The sequence below is a fragment of the Brachyhypopomus gauderio genome, chromosome 2 (assembly GCF_052324685.1).
Source record: "Brachyhypopomus gauderio isolate BG-103 chromosome 2, BGAUD_0.2, whole genome shotgun sequence".
Taxonomy (NCBI): Eukaryota; Metazoa; Chordata; class Actinopteri; order Gymnotiformes; family Hypopomidae; genus Brachyhypopomus; species Brachyhypopomus gauderio.
The window spans coordinates 35,026,866-35,050,371 of NC_135212.1; the positions used below are offsets into that span (position 1 = coordinate 35,026,866).

The window sequence follows — 23,506 nt, forward strand, 5'->3', positions numbered from 1 at the left end:
ATCCCGAATTCCAAAGCACGGGCGAAACGCAGCTGTCTGAAGTCCATGCTGTTTGGAGTAGCACAAACTTAATTACAAAACATTAGACAACATACCCCCTTCTTTTCTGTGGCGTTTTCAATTTACTAATACAACAATAAGAACATTTATACAAAACATATTAGTTTCTATTTGTAATTGTAACAAATGTCCTGTTCGCTTTGCTGTTCAGTGCATCCACACAAACCTTCCAGAGCATTGTGGCTGTCGTGGCATTACGGTGTACATGTTATCTCTGACAGTGGTGTAGTAGTGAATGGTGAAAATCCCTCCAATTACAAAATCTCCATTCATAGAAAGCCCAGGCACCTGAGACTCAACCCACAGTCTGCAGCTGATTTGATTTGCTTTACATCCTGCAGGGCTGCACACAGTCATCCACAGCACTGATACAAATGCCACCAGACTTAAAGTGATCTGCATGGTGGGCTTGGTGCCTCCCAGCACTCTGAAGGTCTGGGTGGCTGATTTACAGTGGTTTAAATAGCAGCCTTGTAGTGAAGGCTTTTCAGAAAATGTAAGTGTGAACACAGCAGGTGTGGTTTTGTTTTCAATGATAAGTATAATGATGATTAGGTTTTTTGTGTGTGTGAATTGTGACAGAACATCACTCCTCTCCAAAGTCCCCACCAGCCTCCTGCAGTGGGAACGACCACAACATATATGAAATATAGCATCTCGGTCGCTTGTACCCAGCTTTGTTCTTCAGGAGCCTCATGTACAAAGACTTGCATGGATTTCTTACTGAAAATTGGCGAAAAAATCCGGATGTATCAAACCGTGCATACGCCTGAATCCACGTACATTTCTTTTATAATAATAATAATAATAATAATAATAATCTTTATTTGTATAGCACCTTTCATACATACATGCAACTCAAAGTGCTTTACAGTATAAATAAAATAAACATTAAAAGGAGATAAGACAAAAAGACAAAAGGAAAATGTTAAAAGAAATTAAAGATAAAAATATAAAAATAACATAAAAAGTAAAAAGGTAAAGTAAATAAGATAATAAGAAGTAAAGTAAATAAGATAAAACTATTTAGATAATTGGATTTAAAAATAATAGACAACATAATGTAATAAAGTAAATAAGATTGAGAATTTCTTAACTAAACTAAACTTTTGTACATCCCAATCAAGAGAGTGGCTGACTCCTGTGACAAGCCTCCCTATAAATATGCAAATTCATTTAAATTTGCCCTGCACCGGAGGAGCTTCCTCTCTGATCTATCACAAACCATGTCTAAACGAGGAAAGAAGAGGAACTTCATCGAATGTGAAGTGGAGATGCTCCTGAATGAGGTAGAGGCACGGAAAAAGATTTTGTTTGGCACGTTGTGGCATTACGGCAAAGTGCAAAAAGTCTGAGTGGGACAGCGTGTGTGAAGCTTTAAATGTTGTGGGGTCAGTACAATGCACACTGGCAGAATAATATAATGCACCAAAAAAATATCAGTGATGCGCTCACTAGCATCAGCGACTCAATAAAAGAATTGATTAAAATTTGAATGCTGTCACTTACCTTTTTATATTGTAGCTATGATTTGTTGCCTTGCTTGTATGGAACCTGGGTTAAGATGCGCATTAATTTGTCCTGGCTCTGGGTCCGCTGGTTGCTCCACCACCTCTAACAATGGCACGGCATGCCTGTGCACAACATTGTGCAGGACCCCACATGCCCTCACAATACAACACCTTCTCTTGCCGATACAGGAGCATTTCCCCAGTCCTGTCCAGCCAGCGTCATCTGCTTTTCAGCTGCCCAATCGCCCTCTCCACGACTGACCGGGTGCGAGATTGGAGGGAATTGTGTCTCCGCTCCCGGTCAGTGCATTACAAAGGGTCATCAGCCATGTCTTGAGTGTGTAGCCATTGTATCCTAAGTAATTTAACAATTACCCATGTTTTTAATTAATTATTCTAAGCTGGAAATGTCAAATGCTTTTATTTAAATGCTTTCAATTTGTTGCTTATCAAGAAGCCACGCATCACACTCTCTGCTAGCTTGTAATCTTATCCCAACCATGCAGTTTGTAAGGATGTACGAATCATTGGGTTGATCCAGGCCAACGTGCCACTACATTAGTAAGGCACATTTTTGCATCACAGATTATTTGCACGTTTATGGAATTAAAGTGCTTTCTATTAACATAAGCAAATTCCTCCTCAGATGGTGCCTTTATAGAAATGTGTGTGCAGTCGATCGCTCCGATTAGCTTACATCAGGGAAACCGGCAATCGCTTCAAATTGCGCTTTAATGTTTGCCTGGTCAACTGCTTCATATGGGAACTTTATATAACTAGCTGACATGCAGATGATCCCTTCCAAAACAGCTGGCATGGCACGGCTCAAAGATGACCGGGATATCCCAGACCGGTCTGCCAGTTCTCTTTGAAATGAGCCAGTTGCCAGGAAGCCAAGCGTTGTCAGCACCTGTAAAGGAACTTGCAATTCGCGACTCCTCGTGTTTCTCTCTCAAAAACTAGACCCAACTCAGCACAAGAGGACAGCTCGTGGAAATCTGAAATGTCTTATAAGCAAGTCATCATCATGGGCCAAAAAAACATTATGGTCATGGAAAACGCGCTCTCTGCAAATTCAGCCATTAGCAATATCTTCCAGTAATGTCAACGCTGCCATCTCCCAAGAGCTCCAGCGCAACATTTAATGCATGTTTATATAATCTAGGGTAAGTGGAAACACGTTGAATGATTATTTTAGTAAGGCAATGAAATTGTCTGATTAATTTACTGTTTAAGTTTCTGATTAATTTACTTAATTTTATACAATAAGGGCTTATTACAATGTGTGCGTAAATGATATCTTAATAGTTGTCATTTCAATGCATCACCTCTAAGTGTCGCTAATTGACGAAAACACATTAGAAAAATGCATACGCCTGAAGTGGAAGTGTCATAATTGTACGCACTTTATCACATACAAGTTACATTTCGGAGCACTCCGCGAGGACCGTGAAGGGGAGGAACACCCCAGAGGTGAGCGCTTCCCCCGACCACTCAGAGGGGAGCGCTATGGACTGCTCTCGGGGTGAGAGTACGGCAGAGCCTATGAGCTGGAGCCTGGGCAGTGAGGAGAAAGAGGAGATGGAAGTCACCAACAGCGCCCCCCACTGCCAGGTTAGGAAGGCTCACACCCAGAGGGAGGGAGTCCTCCCAGCAGGCTCCGCCAAGAGGAGAGAGAGAGCGTGGGCGGAGTCATCCTGCGACGCGCCCCTCGGGGGCTTCTGGAGGAACCAGGTGCGCTGCACCTGACGCGTCCGTCAGCTGTGCTGCACCTGATGCGTCTGCCAGCCACGCTGCACCTGATGCGTCCGCCAGCCGCGCTGCACCTGGCGCGTCCACCAGCCGCGCCGCACCCGGTGGAGGATTTGCGGCGAGGGCGGGAGGAGGACCGCCCACCACATCGCCTGCAGCTCTCGAAGCTCCTATGTTCTCCCCACTGGCAGCCCTTCTCCTGGCGCGGAGCCTGGTGCGGAGCCTGGCGCCATCTACATGTTTGTTTGTACCAGTGTTTGTAAACTTTCCCGTATGTCTGCCTAACCCCCTTTTCCCTTTTGTGCCTCTGTGTGTGAACGTCCCAGTGTGTCTGTCTAACGCACATGTGTCAAAGTCAAGACCCACGGGCCAGATCCGGCCCGCAAATTGATTATCTATGGCCCCCTGGATGATATTCAATTACTATTAGAACCGGCCCGCAGGCCACAGCCGCCCGCTGGTGTTTTGCACGCACAACACTACATTCCCCACAATGCAACGGTAGCCCGCGAAGTCACTGCAGCGCGCACAAGCGGCGAGGGTCCGCGCGGTAAAAATGACATAATCGCAGTGGATCCGCCGGTGCGCGAGGCCCTCGCGCGCTGTCGATTCGCGAGGTCGTGCACTTCTCGAATTTTGTAACTGCGCGCGCCGCGCCTCAGTGCAATGAACAAAGTCATGTTTGCCAGGTTCATACACCTTTACAAGGTGGAATTAAAGCACTTGTACATCACTTTCAAGGTCCATTTCTATATTTCCCAGCACGTTAAACTTAATTATGTTAAGTATTTATACATATATTTGAAATGATTCGAAATAATTGGCTTTTTATTCACATTACTTAATCGTTTATTTTGAAAACGTCGATCTTCTTCACGTTCTCTCATGTTTCGTCCTGGAATTACAAGAGGCTTGTATTTGTTAACGTAATACAAGAGAACTGTTCAGTCAGGCAGATATTTGTTGTGAAACGAAGTAGTTACAATTTCAAGCATTTTCAAGTACTTTAGCCTAAATTCCAGCACTTTTCAAACCTTTATTACTTTATTCATTTAATGTACAGGACATGTTTTCTTTGAAGGAAGTTTGTTTTTATCTGTTTGCTTGTTGAAAAATGTTTTCACTTGAAATTACTGACAGATCCATACGAAAATATTGCTTTATTCTTTTAAGCATTAAATAATATACACTGTGTTAGGTCTTGGTTCAATAGGCTATGTGCAATCATTTCAATATGTTTTAATAAACATTGAACCAGTCCGGCCCTCGGCTTGTAGCAAATTTGGTTTTTTGGCCCTCGGTGTATTTGACTTTGACATCTCTGGTCTAATGTGTTTTCCCCAGTCTTCCCAGGGAGGGTGTTCTAGGCTGTTCTTGGCGGACTCTCCACCGAGGGCGGTCATCTCCCAGACGCAGGACGGAGCGCTGCGGATCCGCCCATCGATGTGGCTTCTGGGCACTTGATCCTGTTGGCACCCCGGGACAGGTAGTGCCCTTGGTGGGGGCATCTGTCACGTTGAGGTCCCCGGCCCCTCCCTTTTGGGCGTGTGTTTACGTCGTCTGCGTCTACTCGTCTGCGTCAGTGTGTCTCCGTGGGTGCGGTTACATCTTGTGCTGATTCGTCTCACCTGTGGCTCGTCTCGTCATCACGTGAGGATTATGTGGTTTGTCTATTTAATGTGTGTTCGCGCAGTGTCCTGTGCTCGTCGTTGTTAAGCGTCTACACGTTTGAGTGTTTCTGTGTTCTACGTGCGCTGAATGCGCTATTGTTTGTACTAAAAATAAACTTGACCGTGCGTTTACGCAAGGATCTGTGCCTCGTCCTTCGCCCTGCACCACGCGTCACACCAGTACTTGCATGTCAGAGAGAGTTTTGGCTGTACTCTGCCCGGGAGATGACAGTACTTCATATCTCGTGGATTTCCTGGCAGAATAGGTGCAGGAACCTAACTCCTGATTAGATCACTGTGCTTATCCATTGGCCTGGAGAGTGTATGCCCTGAGAGATTGGATGTTTTTTTCATAGGCAAGCTTCATGGCACGGTTTATGTGGCACATGACTCCGGCTCCAAGGTCACAGACATCTATCTCTGCCATGAATAGCTTGGTTGGGTGCAAAGCAAAGGCTGCATTGACATGTTGAAAGATTTTTCCACTTCTGGAGTCCACCTTGGTTGCATGGCTCTTTCCTGGAGCAGGTTATTAAGAGGCCTAGCCTGGGTGCTGAAGGACCTGATGATCCACTGGTAGAAGATGGCAAACTCCAGGAACCGCAGGAGCTCTCAACACATCTAGGGTTTAGGCCATCTGGTCACTACGTCCACCTTGCAGGGCTGCATGCATATGGACCCTCCCTGATGATGTAACCCAGGAAGCTCACCTCTTGAGTTGGAACTCGTACTTCTCCCTAACACCTGTGCAGTCTACAAGAAACGACAGGGTCATCAGTACTGTCTTAGCAAACTGAGGTTCTTTGGGCTCTGGACTAAATTCCTTTGGATATTCTCTTGGTCTGTTGTCACTAGTACAATGTTGTGTGCTGTGGTGTGCTGGAGCAACAATATCAGCAAAAGCACAAAGCACAAATTGGACAACCTGATTTAGAAGGCTTGTTCTGTTATGGGATTCTCTGGAGGTTGTGGCAGAGAAACAGATTGTAAATAAACTGCAGGCCATTTATTATGGAAAATGCATCACACCATCTGCACACTACAGTGGAGACAGGGAGAAGCACATTACATGGTAAACTGATACAGCTGTCCTGTGCTAAAGAACGCCATGTGGGATCTTCCCATTGCAATCAGACTATACAATGAGTCTCTTTACTGTAGTGACACTACTGATGTCCTGCTGTCTGAACTGTGTTGAGTCAGTACATACTGCTACATGTCCAGTTCATATTCTTATCCATATTTATATTACTACTGTTATAAACTCATTTACACTGTTACTGTCACCTGCACTGCTGTTACTGAAACTTTTATTACAACTGTCACTACAGCTTTTCATCATACTGACCACCACTGTCTTCCAGGCTTTTAGTAATAATCACCATTGTTGTCACTGTGGCCCCTAGGAATAATCTTTTTATTCACTGATCATTCTTTATCTCTATTAGTGCAATATCACTGATGCTGCTTATGCTAATGTTTGTACATGCTCATTATGTATATATAATCATATGGTATACTATAATTAAGCACCTCACAGAATTGGTATACATGCATTTTACATCCATTCAGATATTAAACACAATATTCAAATATTAAAACCCAAGATGCACATACTGTAGTATTTACTGTTAGTAAGAAATACATGAAAAGTAATAAATGAATAGAGGTGGAAGAGACCCTTTCAGATTAATAGGTTGTTATTTAGAAAGGTTATCTAAAATGTCCTCCTGTAAAAGAAAGCATTTAAAGGTTTATGTGTGACACTGATTTACTATATACATGTAGGCCTAATCATGCCTGTCCAGTTTATATAATGATGCTGGACCTTTGTGATAAATGTGCTAACTGAGTGAGGGTCTCAGAGAGCCTTTGAGGGTACTTTACCCATAAGGTATTTCTTGGTATTCTTCATTGGTCTAAAAATAATTATAAAACATTTTGGAGCAAAAATACAAATAATCAAACCAAAGCTTGAGGCGAGAATAGCAAATATCTCCACAGCTACAGTGAATTTTCCAGGAGAGCTGACATAAGCTGGAATAAAGGTGATCCAAACTGCACAGAATATAAGCATGCTGAATGTGATGAATTTGGCTTCATTAAAGTTATCAGGCAGCTTGCGTGCTAGAAAAGCCAAAACAAAACACAAAACAGCCAGGAGTCCAATATAACCCAGAACAGCCCAGAAACCTATGCTTGATCCCAAATTACATTCAAGAATGATCTTGTCTTTGTAGTGCTTTAAATTTTTGAAAGGGAAAGGATGAGATACTTTTAACCAAATCACACAAATAATGGCCTGCGTGAGAGTAAAGGCAAGAACACTGAGTCTCTGCTGTGGAGGCCCAAACCATTTCATGACATTACTGCCTGGAAGTGTAGCCCTGAAGGCCATTAACACCACTATTGTTTTCCCCAGAACACAGGAGATGCAGAGGACGAATGTGATCCCAAACGCTGTGTGGCGCAGCATACAGGACCACTCAGAGGGCCGACCAATGAAAGTAAGTGAACAGAGGAAACACAGAGTCAGAGAGAAGAGCAGCAGGAAGCTCAGCTCTGAGTTGTTGGCTCGGACAATGGGAGACGTCCTGTGTTTGTAGAAGACAGCAGTAACACACACAGACATGAAAGTCCCTGTGATGGAGAACACTGTCAGTATAATGCTCAAACTGTCATTCCAGGACAGGAACTCAACAGGTTTGGGGAGGCAGCTGTCTTGTTTGGTGTTGGGCCAGAACTCAGGAGGGCACCGCACACAGTCCAGAGAATCTGTGATGTTATAAAAGCAGATTCACATATTGGAAACAATCCATTAAAAAGGCATCACATTGCAGAAGACTGTACAGTCCCCAAAGGGAAGCATCCAACCAGACTGTGACTGCCTCCCATAAGTGCATCTCTGACTGTAATTACAGTGTTGGATCCATACAGACTATGTTGGGTTTCCTGTTGTCTTGGCTGCTCTCAAAGCCTCTCTGTCACTTTTAAGTTTTTTTTTGCCACTGTTAACCTCAACTTCCTCATTATGTGTGTATACCTGGTTTTCAGCAAACGTATTCTGTGATTTTCTTTTCAAACAACATTACAAAATTGACATTTAAATATGTACAAATACATAAATATCATGTTTTCTTGACAATGGAATTGTCATGGTACGGCGGCCTCCTACCGGTCGCCTCCGTCCACAGCGGCAGTTGTCGTTGTTGTTGTTGTGGTGTTCGTCCATCAGGTGGGCGGAGCCCGCAATCCGTCTCACCTGAGGGTCGTTTGTTTGTCTATATATGTCTTGTCTTTGTACCAGTTGACCGCTGGTTATTATATCCTTAATTTGGATCAAGTCACGAGTTTTTGGTTTGCGCACTTTTCTATTAAACCATACATTTTCCCTGAGACTTGGCGTGATCGCTTTCATTTTGTTTCGCTCACCCTGCCCGTCACAGGAATACTCTGCTCTATTACAGATGTCAGTTTTACTCTGTCCTTTCTACAGGTAATCTTAATGCAGAATGTTACTGTGTCAAAAGTTTTCTGCCCTGATATAAGCACTGACAGATATCTTTATTCTGTAAACTGGGAATCAATGCAAACAGCGAGGCTGGTAAAACCTTAATTCAGCATTATGCTCCATATACAACCTGTCTTGTTACTGATCTCTCCCTCTGCACATGGTATACAGTCATAGCAGCAGACAGGTCTTCCCTTCTGAACAGTCTTCCTGGTGCCTGGAGGACAGCTCTCACTGCACACAGACACTGGAACCTGGAAAAGACATCAAGGAACATGACATGAGTGTACATACATCACATATCTGAGCTTGAATGGCACACAATGGCTTTTTGTATATTCCCTTCACTAACACATAAATATAATCAGAAAATTATTTGTAATAAGTACAGGATGTGTTATATTGTACCTTTGTGTCTCCTCCCACCCAGCTAATCACACTGCTTATTCCGATCTCCTGTCCTCTCGATCTGGATGCATCATAGTAGCCCACTGGCACAAAGTCTAAAGCACCATCTTTCTTAAACTGCAGGTTTATGAGCTCATAGACAGCCACAGGGTCTCCATTGGAATCAAAGTTGACCTGGTAACCATTCTTCGTGGTGAAGTTCACTCTCTTAAGCTGGTTGAGTATCTGGAGGAGACATACCTTAATGAAAGGTCTTGACACTGGGTGAATTTCACTACAGATCAAAACAGTCTAACTGTAGCCCATTATTAATAACTTTTTTTTTTACATTAATACAGTTATATAATTAGTGAATTTTTATCCCATACCCTTCTAATGCATGTCAATGACCATAGCATGTCTTAATCAATAAGATGTTTAAATTAAGATTTAAATACCTGCCAGGGCGTGATTTTATTTCTTTTGTCACATTGTGTATCAGTACAAGTAACACCATGAATAGCATGCGCTATGGCATATGTAGCTTTATACACCATGTTAGTGGTGCGCAGCTGTGACGTGTCTGTGTATGGGTTCTGTAGCATGTGGATGTCCTCACTGCCGTCACATTCCCGCACGCCTGTCCGTCCTTTTAGGCTACAGCTGAACGAGCTCTCCCAAAACTCCTTTAATATGGGTGATTTCAAAACTTTTGCTGGAGAGAGGTCTAGTAGAAACTCACGAAAACCTGGAATAACAGACCGAGGGACTCCAAAACCTAAAGCGCCAGCACAAATATTAAACTGCAGGAAGTCTGGATGTATGATCCACGCCTCACTGCCAATCCACTGAAGTGGAGACATTGGCTGTTGTAACAGTTCTTCCACAAGAAATTTCATGTCACCTGATGCAAGAAATGCTACTATTACTCGGGCCGTTGATCTGCGTATGACGTTTGCCACTCTCTTCAGTTTACTGCGTGGTTGTGTCCTGTAATAGGCCTCGGAGTACTCCACACAGATACCCTCCTCCTGCGCAGCTTTGAGGAACGATGCCATTCCAAGATTTCCATAGTCTGTGTCACTGCGTACTGCCCCAATCCATGTCCAGCCGAAATACTTCACCATTTTTGCTAGAGCGGCTGCTTGATGCTGGTCACTCGGTATGGTCCTAAAGAAGGCAGGAAACTGACTCTTATCACTCAGACATGCGCAGGTTGATGAATGACTCACCTACAATTCAGTCAGTATTGGAAAAAAGAAAAAAAACATTATTTGAGTATCCTGATTTAGTTATAACCTTCCATATATATATACACACACACACAGCATGTCTTTACACTTACATTACAATATCGGTCTGTTGGAATACTTTTAAACTACTGTTACCAAACTATTTAGACAAATAGCAAGATTAGGTAGCCTCCTAATGATATTCACCTGTGGAATTCCAAAAAGTCCGAGCATTCTGGCCATGGCAATTGATGGAGTAGAGGAAGAATCTCCTACGATAGCAGGTACAGCTGCAGCTCCAGATTTTGAACAGGCATCGGTGTCCTTGAATATAGGGTCCAAGCCATTTCCAAACTGAAAAGCAACTTTGATTGACATCGGCACAGCAGAGCATGAATCATATATTTGATAACCTAACTTGATGCCTGGCAGGAGATCTGTTCTGTTGTTGATCTCGTGGATGGTAAATTCCAAGGCACGGGCGACATGGAGTTCCCTAAATTCCATGCTGCTTGGAAATACAAATACAGACAGAAACCTGAATACAACAGACAAAATCACAGATTATATTTTTACTGCGAAGGTTTTATGTTCATAAATGCAATAAGTAACATGATTATAGGCAGTGATAGCTTAATTTCATTTCTTTAATTCTAACATAATGCCCAGCTCTTTGTACTCTCCTCTCCACCCTCACAGACGGACCTCCCAGCGCACTGTGGCTGTGCTGGCATCATGGTGTAGGTGGCCTGCTCTGATTTCACATAGTAGTGAATAGAGAAGATCCCTCCAATTATAAAATCTCCGTCCAAAGACAATATAGGCATCTGAGGCTCAGCCCACAATCTACAGCTGACTGGGTTTGCTTTACATCCTGCAAGACTGAACACAGTCATCCACAGCACTGATACAAATGGCATCAGACTTGAAGTGATCTGCATGGTGGGCTTGGTGCTGAAGGTCTGGATGGCTGTTTTACAGTGGTTTAAATAGCCATCTAGCAGTGATGACATTTTAATAAATGTGGGTGTGAATTTAGCACAGAAGGTGTGGTTTTATATTAATTGGTAATCATAATGACCACAAGGTTTTCTCATGTATCAGTGGTATTCACACTTCTGCGGAAGTGTCTTGCAGTTTCAGTCCTTTTTATACAATATCCTCACAATTTTGGAGATCAAATTATTGAATATTTGAATTTTTTGTCCTGTTTCAGAGAGGCTTTAGTCCAGGGTTACATCCACCTTGCCTGCCTCTTTGTAAAGAAGGACAGGGGTCTGAGGTCATGCATAGATTACAGAGGACCGCAGTAAGCAGTTGAGGGGGGCACAGTATTTCACCAAACTCGATCTACGCAGCACCTACAATCTCATCCGCATTCACAAAGGAGATGAGTGGAAGAAGGCATTTAGTACGACTATAGGGCACTATGAGTACCACTTACTGCTGTACAGCTTAGCCATTGCTACTTCTATCTTCCAGACATTCATTATTGAGGTCCTGCAGGAATATTTGGGTAAACTGGTCATCATTTAAATCAATGACATTTTGATTTATTTCTCTTCCCTAGACTGACATATGCATGATGTATGTGTGCAGTCCTGAGCACTTTTCTGTGAAATTAGTTGTATTGCAAGATGCAAGTGCATGTTTCACCTCATTGACGTAAATTTCCTGGGTTAAATAATCAGGCAGGGCCCCGTACGTATGCAGCCATGCAAGGTGGAGGCAGTGATTGGGTTGAGAAGACCCCAGATGCGTGACCTCCAACGGTTCCTGGGGTTCTCAAACTTCTATCAGCGATTCATCTGATCACTAAGCACCCTGGCTTAGCCCCTCACTAAACTGCTACAGGGCAGGCAAAGGCTTAATTTGGGAGAGGAGGCTGAGCGAGCATTTGAAGCTCTTAAGTCCACATTCGTCTCTGCCCTGGTGCTGCAGTGTAACGCAGCACGTATCGAGGTTAGAGGGGGTGGACACAAACCCTGAGAGGAGAGAGATATATTAGGATCAGGAGGACCCATGGCCATATTCATATACTGTTTTACCTTAATTATTAATCAGTCTCATTAATTTAGAATCAGTCTCATATTCTAATTATACCAGAACCATAAGTTTAGTTATCAACTAAAGGTAATTAATGGTTTGGTATCTGAAGGATTTAACTATGAATTCTTTGGAGGTTTTGGCAACAACCACTTTTGAATGACATCAACACAGACAATTTGGTGAAAATAAATTATACATTTATTTAAAATCAGCTATCCTAAAACAAACAGCATCAACAAGGATTGGTATATTTACAGTGAAGACTAGGTATCTAGTGTGTGTGTGTGTGTGTGTGTGTGTGTGTGTGTGTGTGTGTGTGTGTGTGTGTGTGTGTGAAAAGGGGAGGAGAGTAATGTGTGCACGTGCTTGTGTGCGTGTGAGGAGGCGAGAGTTGTAGTTTCAGTTCTCCTATAGAGAACAAAGCATCTAAAATGGCGCCGACTTTAAACAGTACATCAGCGCGGCTGTATGTTAATGAGCTCAGCTGGTTTATTCCAACGTGGTCAGAACAAAGAGTAATGGCGCTGGCTTAATAACTAAAAATTAATGTGGTGTGTCTGAGAATGGAGGCCACAAGTTGTCAATTAATCAAGATAAAAACATGGAGAGATTGCATGCACAGCAAAGAGAACTTTGTATATACAAATCTTGAAGACTATCTAAACAAAGTTGAAAACAAAACATTGAGAAGGTTTTAGTTAAACTTAGATAAGTCTACCGTTCAAGTAACTATGCCCTTTTATAAACTATGCCCAGCGGTTAGACTCTCACGTGTTGAAGATTTTGGGTAGTGTCGTCATCCTCCCTGAATTTGGAGGGAATTTCCACCACAGGCTGCTCGTTGATAAAGCGACGTAGTCCAGGTGAGCTGGGAATCGTCCAGGAATGAGATTCTCGTTCACGGTTTAACAGGGAATTGATCACCTTTGTTTCAGTCCATCTGGCCGCGTCAGCAAGCTTGATTGAAGTAGTTTGGTGAATCTGTTGTCGCGGTAACGTTGATCAGTATGCTGGTAGATTACACTGTAACTCGGGCTCATTAATTAACTAATACGACTTTCAGCTGTTATTCGTAGCAAAGTTCACGTGCTCTCAAACAAAACCGGAGAGAGAGAAATGGCGGAGCCTCTCTTTAATAGGTCTAACCTCGGTGTCAGTCAAACCAGAGAGAGAGAATTACGGAGCCTCTCTTTAATAGGTCTAACCTATGTGTCGGTCAAACCAGAAAGAGCGAATTACGGAGCCTCTCTTTAATAGGTCTAACCTATGTGTCGGTCAAACCAGAGAGAGAGAGAACGGATGGCTGGTCAGAGTATTTAACACCTGGTTAGCACGTACTTTAGACACACCCTTACTTCCGTCAAAGCAAGCTTGTTCCATGTGTTGCCAGTGGTACTGCCACCTGCTGGTTTAGCATGGTACCTACACATATAGCAGTCCAAAACAGTTACGAAACTAACACACAGTGTTAAATATCCAAAGACATGGAATACAAATGTACAAAAACCCACAAGAAACCAGAAACCAAACCAGTGGACCAAAACAAACAAAGAACGGCCCAGGTTTTCCAGAGGCATGGCATACTGGGACATATAAGCTGGGGTTGGCTCACTTAGGGTTATGGGAACAAAAGGCCCCTTCCAGGTGACGGGAACAGAAGACCCCTTCTGGGTCACAGGAGGTGAAGTAGGCCCACACAGGGTCACAGGAACTTCCCACGCAGGTGACCGGGGCAGACTGAGTGGCAGGTGTGTCCTGTACTACCATTGAAGCCTGGAAGAACCTGGAGGAATATAAAGACATGAAATCATCTTGGTGGTTCTGGATCTGCCTGCTCTGCCTTACCTGAGGCACCAGGAGCCTGCCTTGGCTGTCAGGAACACACAACATGTCCAAAAGACAACCTGCACATTTCTTCCGTCTATCCACGTGTTGCGTTACAGGTTGCTCCTCCCTGTAACGTTCCCCAAGACAGGCTGACTGGTGGCGCTGACCAGGATTCCCATAGTACTGAGCAGATAAAGAAAACTACAAACAATATTTGTAGATTCCCACAGGGAATCTCCTGTACCCACAGCATCAGGGGATTTACTATCTCTGAGTAGCCATTGCTGGTACACGTGAGGCTCCTTCTGCACAGCAGTCAGAGATTCGACCCAGCGAAGAAGCTCCTCGGAGTCTCACTCTCTTGCTGTATCCTCATCTGGCTGATTATTATGTAACGCGACAAGGCAGATGGGTTACAACAGCAGACTTATTTGAGTTACTGTTGCCATTCTATCAGCTCAAACCAGTCTGGCCATTCTCCTCTGATTTCTGGCATCAACAAGGCACTTGCGCCCACAGACCCGCCGCTCACTGGATATTTTTTCTTTTTTGGACCATTCTCTGTAATCCCTAGAGATGATTGTGTGTGAAAATCTTAGTTGATCAGCAGTTTCTGAAATACTTAGACTAGCCTTTCCGGCACCAACAACCATGCCATGTTCAAAGTCAATTACATCACCTTTCTTCCCCCATTCTGATGCAGTTTGAACTGCAACAGATTGTCTTGGCCATGTCTACATGCCTAAATCCATTGAGTTGCTGCCATGTGATTGGCTGAATCGACATTTGTATTATTGAGCAGTTGGACAGGTGTACCTAATAAAGTGGCCGGTGAGTGTTATCCGAATTATTTCGAATCATTTCGACTATATGTATAAATATTTAACTTAATTAAGTTTAACTGGTGCACGCAGTTGCAAAATTCGAGAGGTGCACGACCTTGCGAATCGACAGTGTGCGACGCCCCCGCGCACGGGCGGAGCCTCTGCGATTGCGTCATTTTCGCCGTGCAGACCCTCGCCGCTTGTGTGCGCTGCAGTGACTTCGCGGGCTACCGTTGCATTGTGGGGAATGTAGTGTTTGTGCGTGCAAAACACCATCGGGCAGCTGTGGCCTGCGAACAGGTGTTCTGTCGATTTTTCCTACCCATCAAAAATTCATACCAAGGCTTACTGCGCATGCGCAAGTCGCTTTTACGTCACTATTTTGGTGGCTGCCTACTACACCCATCAATTTTTCCTGCCTGCTAGCGAATTTCAACAGTGCAGTACTATTTAGTCCTTTCAATAGTGCAGTAAGTTAATTTCTTGTTTATAATTCCTTCTTTGTTTGCAATTGCAATGTTTTCGGCGAATTTCAACAGTGCAGTACTATTTAGTCCTTTCAATAGTGCAGTAAGTTAATTTCTTGTTTATAATTCCTTCTTTGTTTGCAATTGCAATGTTTTCAACTGTGCATTAAGTTAACTAGTTGATTAAAATGTTTTAAACAGCGCCGTTTTACTACCTGTTATTACCTATTTATAGGGACTTGGATATTTCCGCATGATAATGATTGAGCCGTGTAGTGTATTATTATTAATAAAATTAATAAAAATTAAGCATTTAAAAAGTAGGATGAGCTTTAAAATAAACGTTTTATTTTGTGTATTAATGTATTATTAATAATAATACAAGCAAATTGGATTGTTTACATCTTTGAATGAACATGTTTTTAGCCTGTGTGTCATTATAAACCAGCATTATTAAGTTCAACACTACAGGTAGTGTTACACGGTTAAAAAAACATTATAAATAGCGATAAAACATTAAAAAAAGAACACGTTCACTTACTGCACTGATGTAGGAGTAAATGGGGTTGATGTGGAGGCAGTAAAACGGCGCTGTTTAAAACATTTTACACAACTAGTTAACTTAATGCACAGTTGAAAACATTGCAATTGCAAACAAAGAAGAAACAAAGAAGAAATTATAAACAAGAAATTAACTTACTGCACTACTGAAAGGACTAAATAGTACTGCACTGTTGAAATTCGCTAGAAGGTAGGAAAAATCAATGGGTGTAGTAGGCCACAAAAATTGTGACGTAAAGCGACTTGCGCATGCGCAGTAAGCCTTGGTATGAATTTTCGATGGGTAGGAAAAATCGACAGAACACAACGGACACGGTAGGAAAATTCGACAAAGTAGGAAAATCCGACAGAACACCGGTTCTAATAGTAATTAAATATCATCCAGGGAGCCATAGATAATCAATTCACGGGCATAACTTTGACATATGTGATCTACACTGTCTAAGGCAGGGGTACTCAACTGGCGGACCGCGGTCCGGATCCGGACCCGAACGCAGTCCTGTCCGGACCCAATCTCATTCCTGAATAACTGGATACGGACCAAAACAAAACCGGAGCATTTATTTCAGGACTATTGACAAAACACTCCGTCGCGAGTGTTACGTTTGCCAACCCCGCTCAACAACTTACGTTCGCCACCCCCTCAACAACTTAAAATAAGCCTGCCTGGTTGACGCTTCGCGAGCGGCGCGAGGGTCCGCGCGGCGAAAATGACGTAATCGCTGTGGCTCCGCGTGTGCGCGAGTGCCTCGCGCGCTGTCGGTTCGCGAGGTCGTGCACCTCTCGAATTTTGTAACTTCGCGCGCGCCGCGCTTCAGCGCAATGAACAAAGTCACGTTTTCAGGGTTCATACACCTTTATAAGGTGGAATTCAAGCACTTGTACGTCACTTTAAAGGTCCATTTCAATATTTCCCAGCATGTTAAACATAATTAAGTTAAATATTTATACATATACTCGAAATAATTCGCTTTTTATCACATTATTTAATTTATTTTAAAAACGCCCAATCTTCACGTCTTCACGTTCTCTCATGTTTCGTCCTGTAATTACAAGAGGCTCGTATTTGTTAACCTAATACAAGAGAACTATTCAGTCAGACAGATATTTGTTGTGAAACCAAGTAGTTACAATTTCAAGCATTTTAAAGTACTTTAACCTAAATTCCAGCACTTTTCAAACCTGAAACATATAGCAACATTAAAATTGGTCAGGTAAATGTTCATTCCCCTGTTTTGAGGGGTGTTTCTACCACATATCGTTTCGGACAAAACACCTATCGTTTCGGAGAACACTGCAGTGACGCTCGTGAAAGTATAAAAAATAAACGCCTCCACCGTTCGTGCAGGGTCGCGCGAGGTGGGTGGAGTCACGCGCTACAGTCACTCGCGAAAGTACCAGGCTTTGCGTTCGCCACCCCCGCAACGGACCTCAGGTCACAGGTATCTGCCAAAATTGGACCGCGGACAAATTTAGTTGAGTACGCCTGGTCTAAGGTATTGCTGAGTGTGGAATAAAACTGTTGTGTTGCCAGTTCTAATTCATTGGGCTGCAGTGGCATAGTGCTCAGTAGCATGTTTATAAATGTTGCTGCGGTGTCGGATGTGATGGTGCGTGTGGTTTTTATATGGCGCTGTAACGTCAGGAAGAGACAGAGAGGGATCCTTATGCAAAAGCACAGTGCTCTTTATTTGGCAGATAGATACAACCAGAGAATGCGAGATGTTAATGCATAAACGGTGTTGATCTAATGCCGTTTGTTGAGAGTGGTCTATCCGGTCCGGGGTCGTAACGGGAAGGCAGAGTCCGTACGGTACCTGAGGGCTAGGCAGAAGACGGGGTCGAGGGAACAGGCAGAGGTCGGTACACAGGAGAAACAGCAGGGTATGATAACGCTCGGTATGCAACATGGTTGGCAATACTTCGCGACGAGGTGTTGTGATGACGGTGTATATGAATGCCTGGAATGTGGGCGTGGTGATGAGGAACAGCTGAGTCCTTAATGGCTATCAGGTGACATTCCTGACAGGCGCATCTGATGTAAATTGTATAAAGCCATTTCATATATCAGTAGGGAATGATCTGAAATGGCATCACTTTTGGGGATAATTGCCAAATGTTCTATGTTTAACCCGTAAGTATTAAGTCTAAGGTGTGTTTACAGCGGTGAGTAGGTCCCGTCATATTTTGGGCTATACCTCCTGAGTCTAGGATGGAATCAAACGCGGTTTTCAGTGGGTCTGATTTATTTTCATAATGAACGTTGAAATCACCCACAATTACAAATCTTTCAATTGTTAGGACTAATTCCGAAAGAAACTCAGCAAATTCCTTAAGAAATTCTGAGTAAGGACCCGGTGGTCGATATGTAGTGGAGTGGCCGAAACCAGGAAGTAACTCAGACTACGCCACCCCCGGGGGTAATAAGCTCCCGAGGGAAAGTGAATTTGTTAACACAAACCCCTCAAATTAATCCCAATTACCAGGGTTCCCACGCAATTCAGGTTTTTGCAATCAAACAGAGACAGGGTTAGAGTAGAAATGTTTATTATCAAAAGTATTCAATTATATATATATTTTTTCAATCTATTAAAATGGTTGCACCCAAACACTCACACCTACTCACTCACACATTGCGTATGGTCAGGGTGGACCCACAAAACAAAACCAACACAAATACTATGAAATAAGAAATAAATCAAACAGGCAGGGAGGGGTTCCACAGAACCACAGGTAAAATACGCTGACTTCACACCCCAGTGACACTACACTACCCTAAGGGTGAACTCACGGACGCAAATGCCCACCACCACTGGCTGTGGCCTGCCTACTAATAGGCCCAAACCATTTCATAAGTCCTCAAGCCAGTGGAAGTGAAATATAACTCAACCACTTTTATTAAATATAAGAAAATATAATACAAGATCATTAATATGATCTTGAGCTCAGAGGCATTTCATCCCTGCATAGTTTTAAGAGCAGTCTCAAAACATTCTTGTTTAGATCCGCTTTTAGTTAAGAAACTCTAACTTAATAGTTTTATCTTATTTACTTTACTTTTTAGTATCTTTTTTACTTTACTTTTTTACTTTTTGTTATTTTAATATTTTTATCTTTAATTTCTTTTAACAATTTCCTTTTGTCTTTTTGTCTTATCTCCTTTTAATGTTTCTTTTATTTATACTGTAAAGCACTTTGAGTTACAAGTAGGTATGAAAGGTGCTATACAAATAAAGATTATTATTATTATAAAGATTATAATATAAATTATGAATATATTATAAAAATACAAAAATATATATATAAAAACAGAAAGCATGTGAAGCTTGCTGAAAACAAACATAAAACAGTGACTAAAGGTTTATGTGAGACTGATTCACAATGCACATGTAGGTCTAATCATGCCTGTCCACAGTTTATATAATGATGCTGTGCCTTTACGATACATGTGCTACCTGAGTGAGGGTCTCAGAGAGCCTTTGATGGAACTTTACCCATAAGGTGTTTCTTGGTATTCTTCATTGGTCTACAAACAATTACAAAACATTTTGGAACAAAAATACAAATAATCAAACCAAAACTTGAGGCCAGAATAGCAAATATCTCCACAGCTACAGTGAATTTTCCAGGAGAGCTCACATAAGCTGGAATAAAGGTGATCCAAACTGCACAGAATATGAGCATGCTGAATGTAATGAATTTGGCTTCATTAAAGTTATCAGGCAGCTTCCGTGCTAGAAAAGCCAAAATAAAGCATAAAACAGCCAGCAGTCCAATATAACCCAGAACAGCCCAGAAACCTATGCTTGATCCCAAATTACATTCAAGAATGATCTTGTCCTTGTAGAGTTTTAGATTTTTAAAAGGGAAAGGAGGAGATACTTTTAACCAAATCACACAAATAATGGCCTGTTTGAGAGTGAAGGTAAGAACACTGAGTCTCTGCTGAGGAGGCCCAAACCATTTCATGACATTACTTCCTGGAAGTGTAGCCCTGAAGGCCATTAACACCACTATTGTTTTACCCAGAACACAGGAGATGCAGAGGACGAAGGTGATCCCAAACGCTGTGTGGCGCAGCATACAGGACCACTCAGAGGGCCGACCAATGAAAGTAAGTGAACAGAGGAAACACAGAGTCAGAGAGAAGAGCAGCAGGAAGCTCAGCTCTGAGTTGCTGGCTCGGACGATGGGAGATGTCCTGTGTTTGTAGAAGACAGCACTTACAGACAGAGATATGAAGGCCCCAGTGATGGAGAACACTGTCAGAATGATGGCTAGAGTGTCATCCCATGACAGGAACTCAACAGGTTTAGGGATGCAGCTGTCTTGTTTGGTGTTTGGCCAGAACTCAGGAGGGCAGCGCACACAGTCCAGAGAATCTATGATGTTATAAACACAGATCCACATGTCAGAAACAATCCAACAATAAGGCATCACATTGCAGAACACTGGTCAGTCCCCCAAGGGAATCATCCAACCAGACTATGACAGCTTCCCATAAGTGCATCTTTGACTGTAATTTCAGTGTTGGAGCCACACAGACTATATTGGGTTTCCTGTTGTCTTAGTTGCTCTCAAAGACTCTCTGTCACTTTAAAGTTGTATTTCTCCTGTTAACCTCAAGTTACCCATCACCTGATATTCTGCAAACCTACATTCTGCTCATTTTCTTTTCAAAGAGCATTGCAAAAGTTATATTTCAATATGTACAACAATGAAACCACATGTTTTCTTGGTAAATTTGAGATTGGAATATGCTGTATTCCACAAGTTAGTATAACACTGCTATTTCTATACATAATGTTAATGCAGAATGTCAAACATTGTGTTCTGCCCTGCACTGCATTGAGCACACACATATCTTTGTTCACCTAACACAAATACGAGGCTAGTAAAACATTCATTGCACATGATTCTCTTTGATGTGCTACCTGTATTGTTACTGATCTCCCCCTCTGCACATGGTATACAGTCATAGCAGCAGACAGGCCTTCCCTTCTGTACCGCCTTCCTGGTGCCTCGAGGACAGCTCTCACTGCACACAGACACTGGAACCTGGCAAAGGCAACACAAATTAAAGAAATTAGAGAAACAATCATCCAGGTCAGGTGTTGAAGTTTTACATAACCTGCGTCAGATGGAGTACAGCATGTGTCATACAGTACCTCAGTCTGTCCTCCCACCCAGCTAATAGCACTGCTCATGCTGAATTCCTGTCCTCTTGGTTTGGATGAATCATAGTAGCCTACTGGCACAAAGTCTAAAGCACCATCTTTCTTAAACTGCAAGTTTATGAGCTCATAGACAGCTACAGAATCTCCACTGGAATCAAAGTTGACCTGGTAACCATTCATTGTGGTGAAGTTCACTCTCATGATCTGGTCAAGTATCTGGAATAGATACAACAGAATAAAAGTTCATGACAATGGGTGAATTCCGCTATAGACAAAAATGGTCTAGCTACAGATCATTACTAATACCTTATTACATTAGTACAATGCTGTATAATCAGTGAACATTTATCACTTATATCTAGATATACACATTAAGCTGTTTAGGATTTAAATACCTGCCATGGGGCGAATTCATTAGTTTTGTCGCATTGCGTGTCATTACAGATTATTCCGTGAATAGCATGCGCTATGGCGTATGTAGCTTTATACACCAAGTTAGTGATGCGCAGCTGTGACGTGTCTGTATATGGGTTCTGTAGCGCACGGATGTCCTCACTGCCATCACATTCCCGCATGCCTGTCTGTCCTTTCAGGCTACAGCTAAACGAACTCTCCCAAAACTCTGTTAATAGGGGCGATTTCAAGGCTTGTGTTGGAGAGAGGTCTAGTAGAAACTCACGAAGACCTGGGATGACTGACCGGGGGAAACCAAATCCTAAAGCGCCGGCACAAATGTTATACCGCAAAAAGTCTGTATGTATGATCCACGATTCACTGGCTATCCACTGAAGCGGAGGCAATGGCTTTCGTACCAGTTCTTCCACGAGAAACTTCATGTCGCTTGAGGTTAGAAATGCTACTATTACTCGGGCTGTTGATCTACGGATGACATTTGCCACTTTCTCCAGTTTACTGCGCGGTTGTGTTCTGTAATAGGCCTCGGAGTACTCCACACAGATCCCCTCCTCCTGCGCAGCCTTTAGAAACGCTGCCATTCCGTAGTTTCCATAGTCGTTGTCGCTGCGCACTGCCCCAATCCATGTCCAGCCGAAATACTTCACCATTTTTGCCAGTGCGGCCGCTTGGTGTTCGTCACTAGGTACCGTCCTGAAAAAGGTGGGAAACTCACGCTTATCGCTTAGGCACGCGCAGGTTGCGGAATGACTCACCTGCAAGTCAGTGAGTGTTTGAAAAGAGAATCATTCAGTATGCTGATTTAGTTATAACGTTCCACATATTTCTCGGCACTTCTTAAAATAAGGCATGTGACATAATTTATAAAGCATTGTTTCACAACTATTTATCAGTTTAAACTATAAATTATCAATATTTTTAATGTACCTAATATAGTCTAGTAATGATATTCACCTGTGGAATTCCAAAAAGCCCGAGCGTTCTGGCCATGGCAATTGACGGAGTGGAGGAAGAATCTCCTACGATAGCAGGTACAGCCGCAGCTGCAGAATTTAAACAGCCATCGGGGTCGTTGAACACGGGATCCAAACCATTTGCAAACTGAAAGGCAACTTTCACTGATATCGGCACAGCAGAGCACGAGTCGTATATCTTATAGCCTAACGTAATGCCCGGCAGGAAATCTGTTCTGTTATTGATCTGGTTGATGGTAAATTCGAAGGCACGGGCGAAGCGCAGCTGCCTGAATTCCATGCTGTTTGGAAAAAAGTAAAACAGAAATACCGAAATGTTCAAGCAAAGACACAGTTAGTGATGGGTTTACAATAATCACTACATGACTAAAAAAGCAGTAGCCTAACATTAATTTCCTATTTGTAATTGTAAATAAATGCCCAGCTTTTTGTACTGTCCACTCCACCCTGACAGACAGACCTCCCAGCGCACTGTGGCTGTGCTGGCATCGTGGTGTAGGTGTTCTGCTCTGATCTCATGTTGTAGTGAATAGAGAAAATCCCTCCAATTACAATATCTCCATCCATAGACAATATAGGCATCTGAGGCTCAGCCCATAGTCTGCAGCTGACTGGGTTTGATTTACATCCTGCAGGGCTGAACACAGTCATCCACAGCACTGATACAAATGGCACCAGACTTGAATTTATCTGCATGGTGGGCTTGGTGCCTCCCAGCACTCTGAATGTCTGGATGGTTGCTTTACAGTGGTTTAAATAGCTACCTTGTAGTGATGACCTGTTAATAAATGTGGGTGTGAATTTAGGCCAGAAGGTGTGGTTTAAGATTAATTAGTAATCATAATGAAAGCCACAAGGTTCTCTCATGTATCGGTGGTGTGCAGTAGAATATAATTGCAGCAAATAGAGTCTTTAAGTGCATATGGATTATTTTTTTATTATTATTTTTTGGTTATGCACTACCTTACAAAACATTGTCTTTAAAATGAAAAAAAAAATGACTCTAAGGGCGTACTCACACTAGGCTCTGTGATCCGGGCCCAGGCACTGTCAAGTGCTTCCTCCTTTTTAGGTTTAAACTGCAGGTTTC

The 23,506-nt window shown here is 42.7% G+C and overlaps 2 protein-coding genes across 2 annotated transcripts; both read right to left on the reverse strand.

Moving 5' to 3' along the window:
- Positions 1 to 6,854: 6,854 nt before the first annotated feature.
- LOC143508872 (extracellular calcium-sensing receptor-like) lies at positions 6,855 to 11,064 on the reverse strand. Its single transcript, XM_076997473.1, has 6 exons — positions 10,829 to 11,064; positions 10,331 to 10,631; positions 9,350 to 10,123; positions 8,913 to 9,137; positions 8,635 to 8,758; positions 6,855 to 7,768 (listed from the first exon to the last, which is right to left on the reverse strand). Exons 1-6 carry the CDS (start codon positions 11,062 to 11,064, stop codon positions 6,855 to 6,857), a joined length of 2,574 nt encoding a protein of 857 aa, XP_076853588.1.
- An 8,255-nt stretch (positions 11,065 to 19,319) lies between these two features.
- Positions 19,320 to 23,112, reverse strand: LOC143508873 (extracellular calcium-sensing receptor-like). Its single transcript, XM_076997474.1, has 6 exons — positions 22,877 to 23,112; positions 22,397 to 22,697; positions 21,424 to 22,197; positions 21,020 to 21,244; positions 20,786 to 20,909; positions 19,320 to 20,233 (listed from the first exon to the last, which is right to left on the reverse strand). The coding sequence occupies exons 1-6, from the start codon at positions 23,110 to 23,112 to the stop codon at positions 19,320 to 19,322; spliced, it is 2,574 nt and encodes an 857-aa protein (XP_076853589.1).
- Between the last annotated feature and the right edge of the window lie 394 nt (positions 23,113 to 23,506).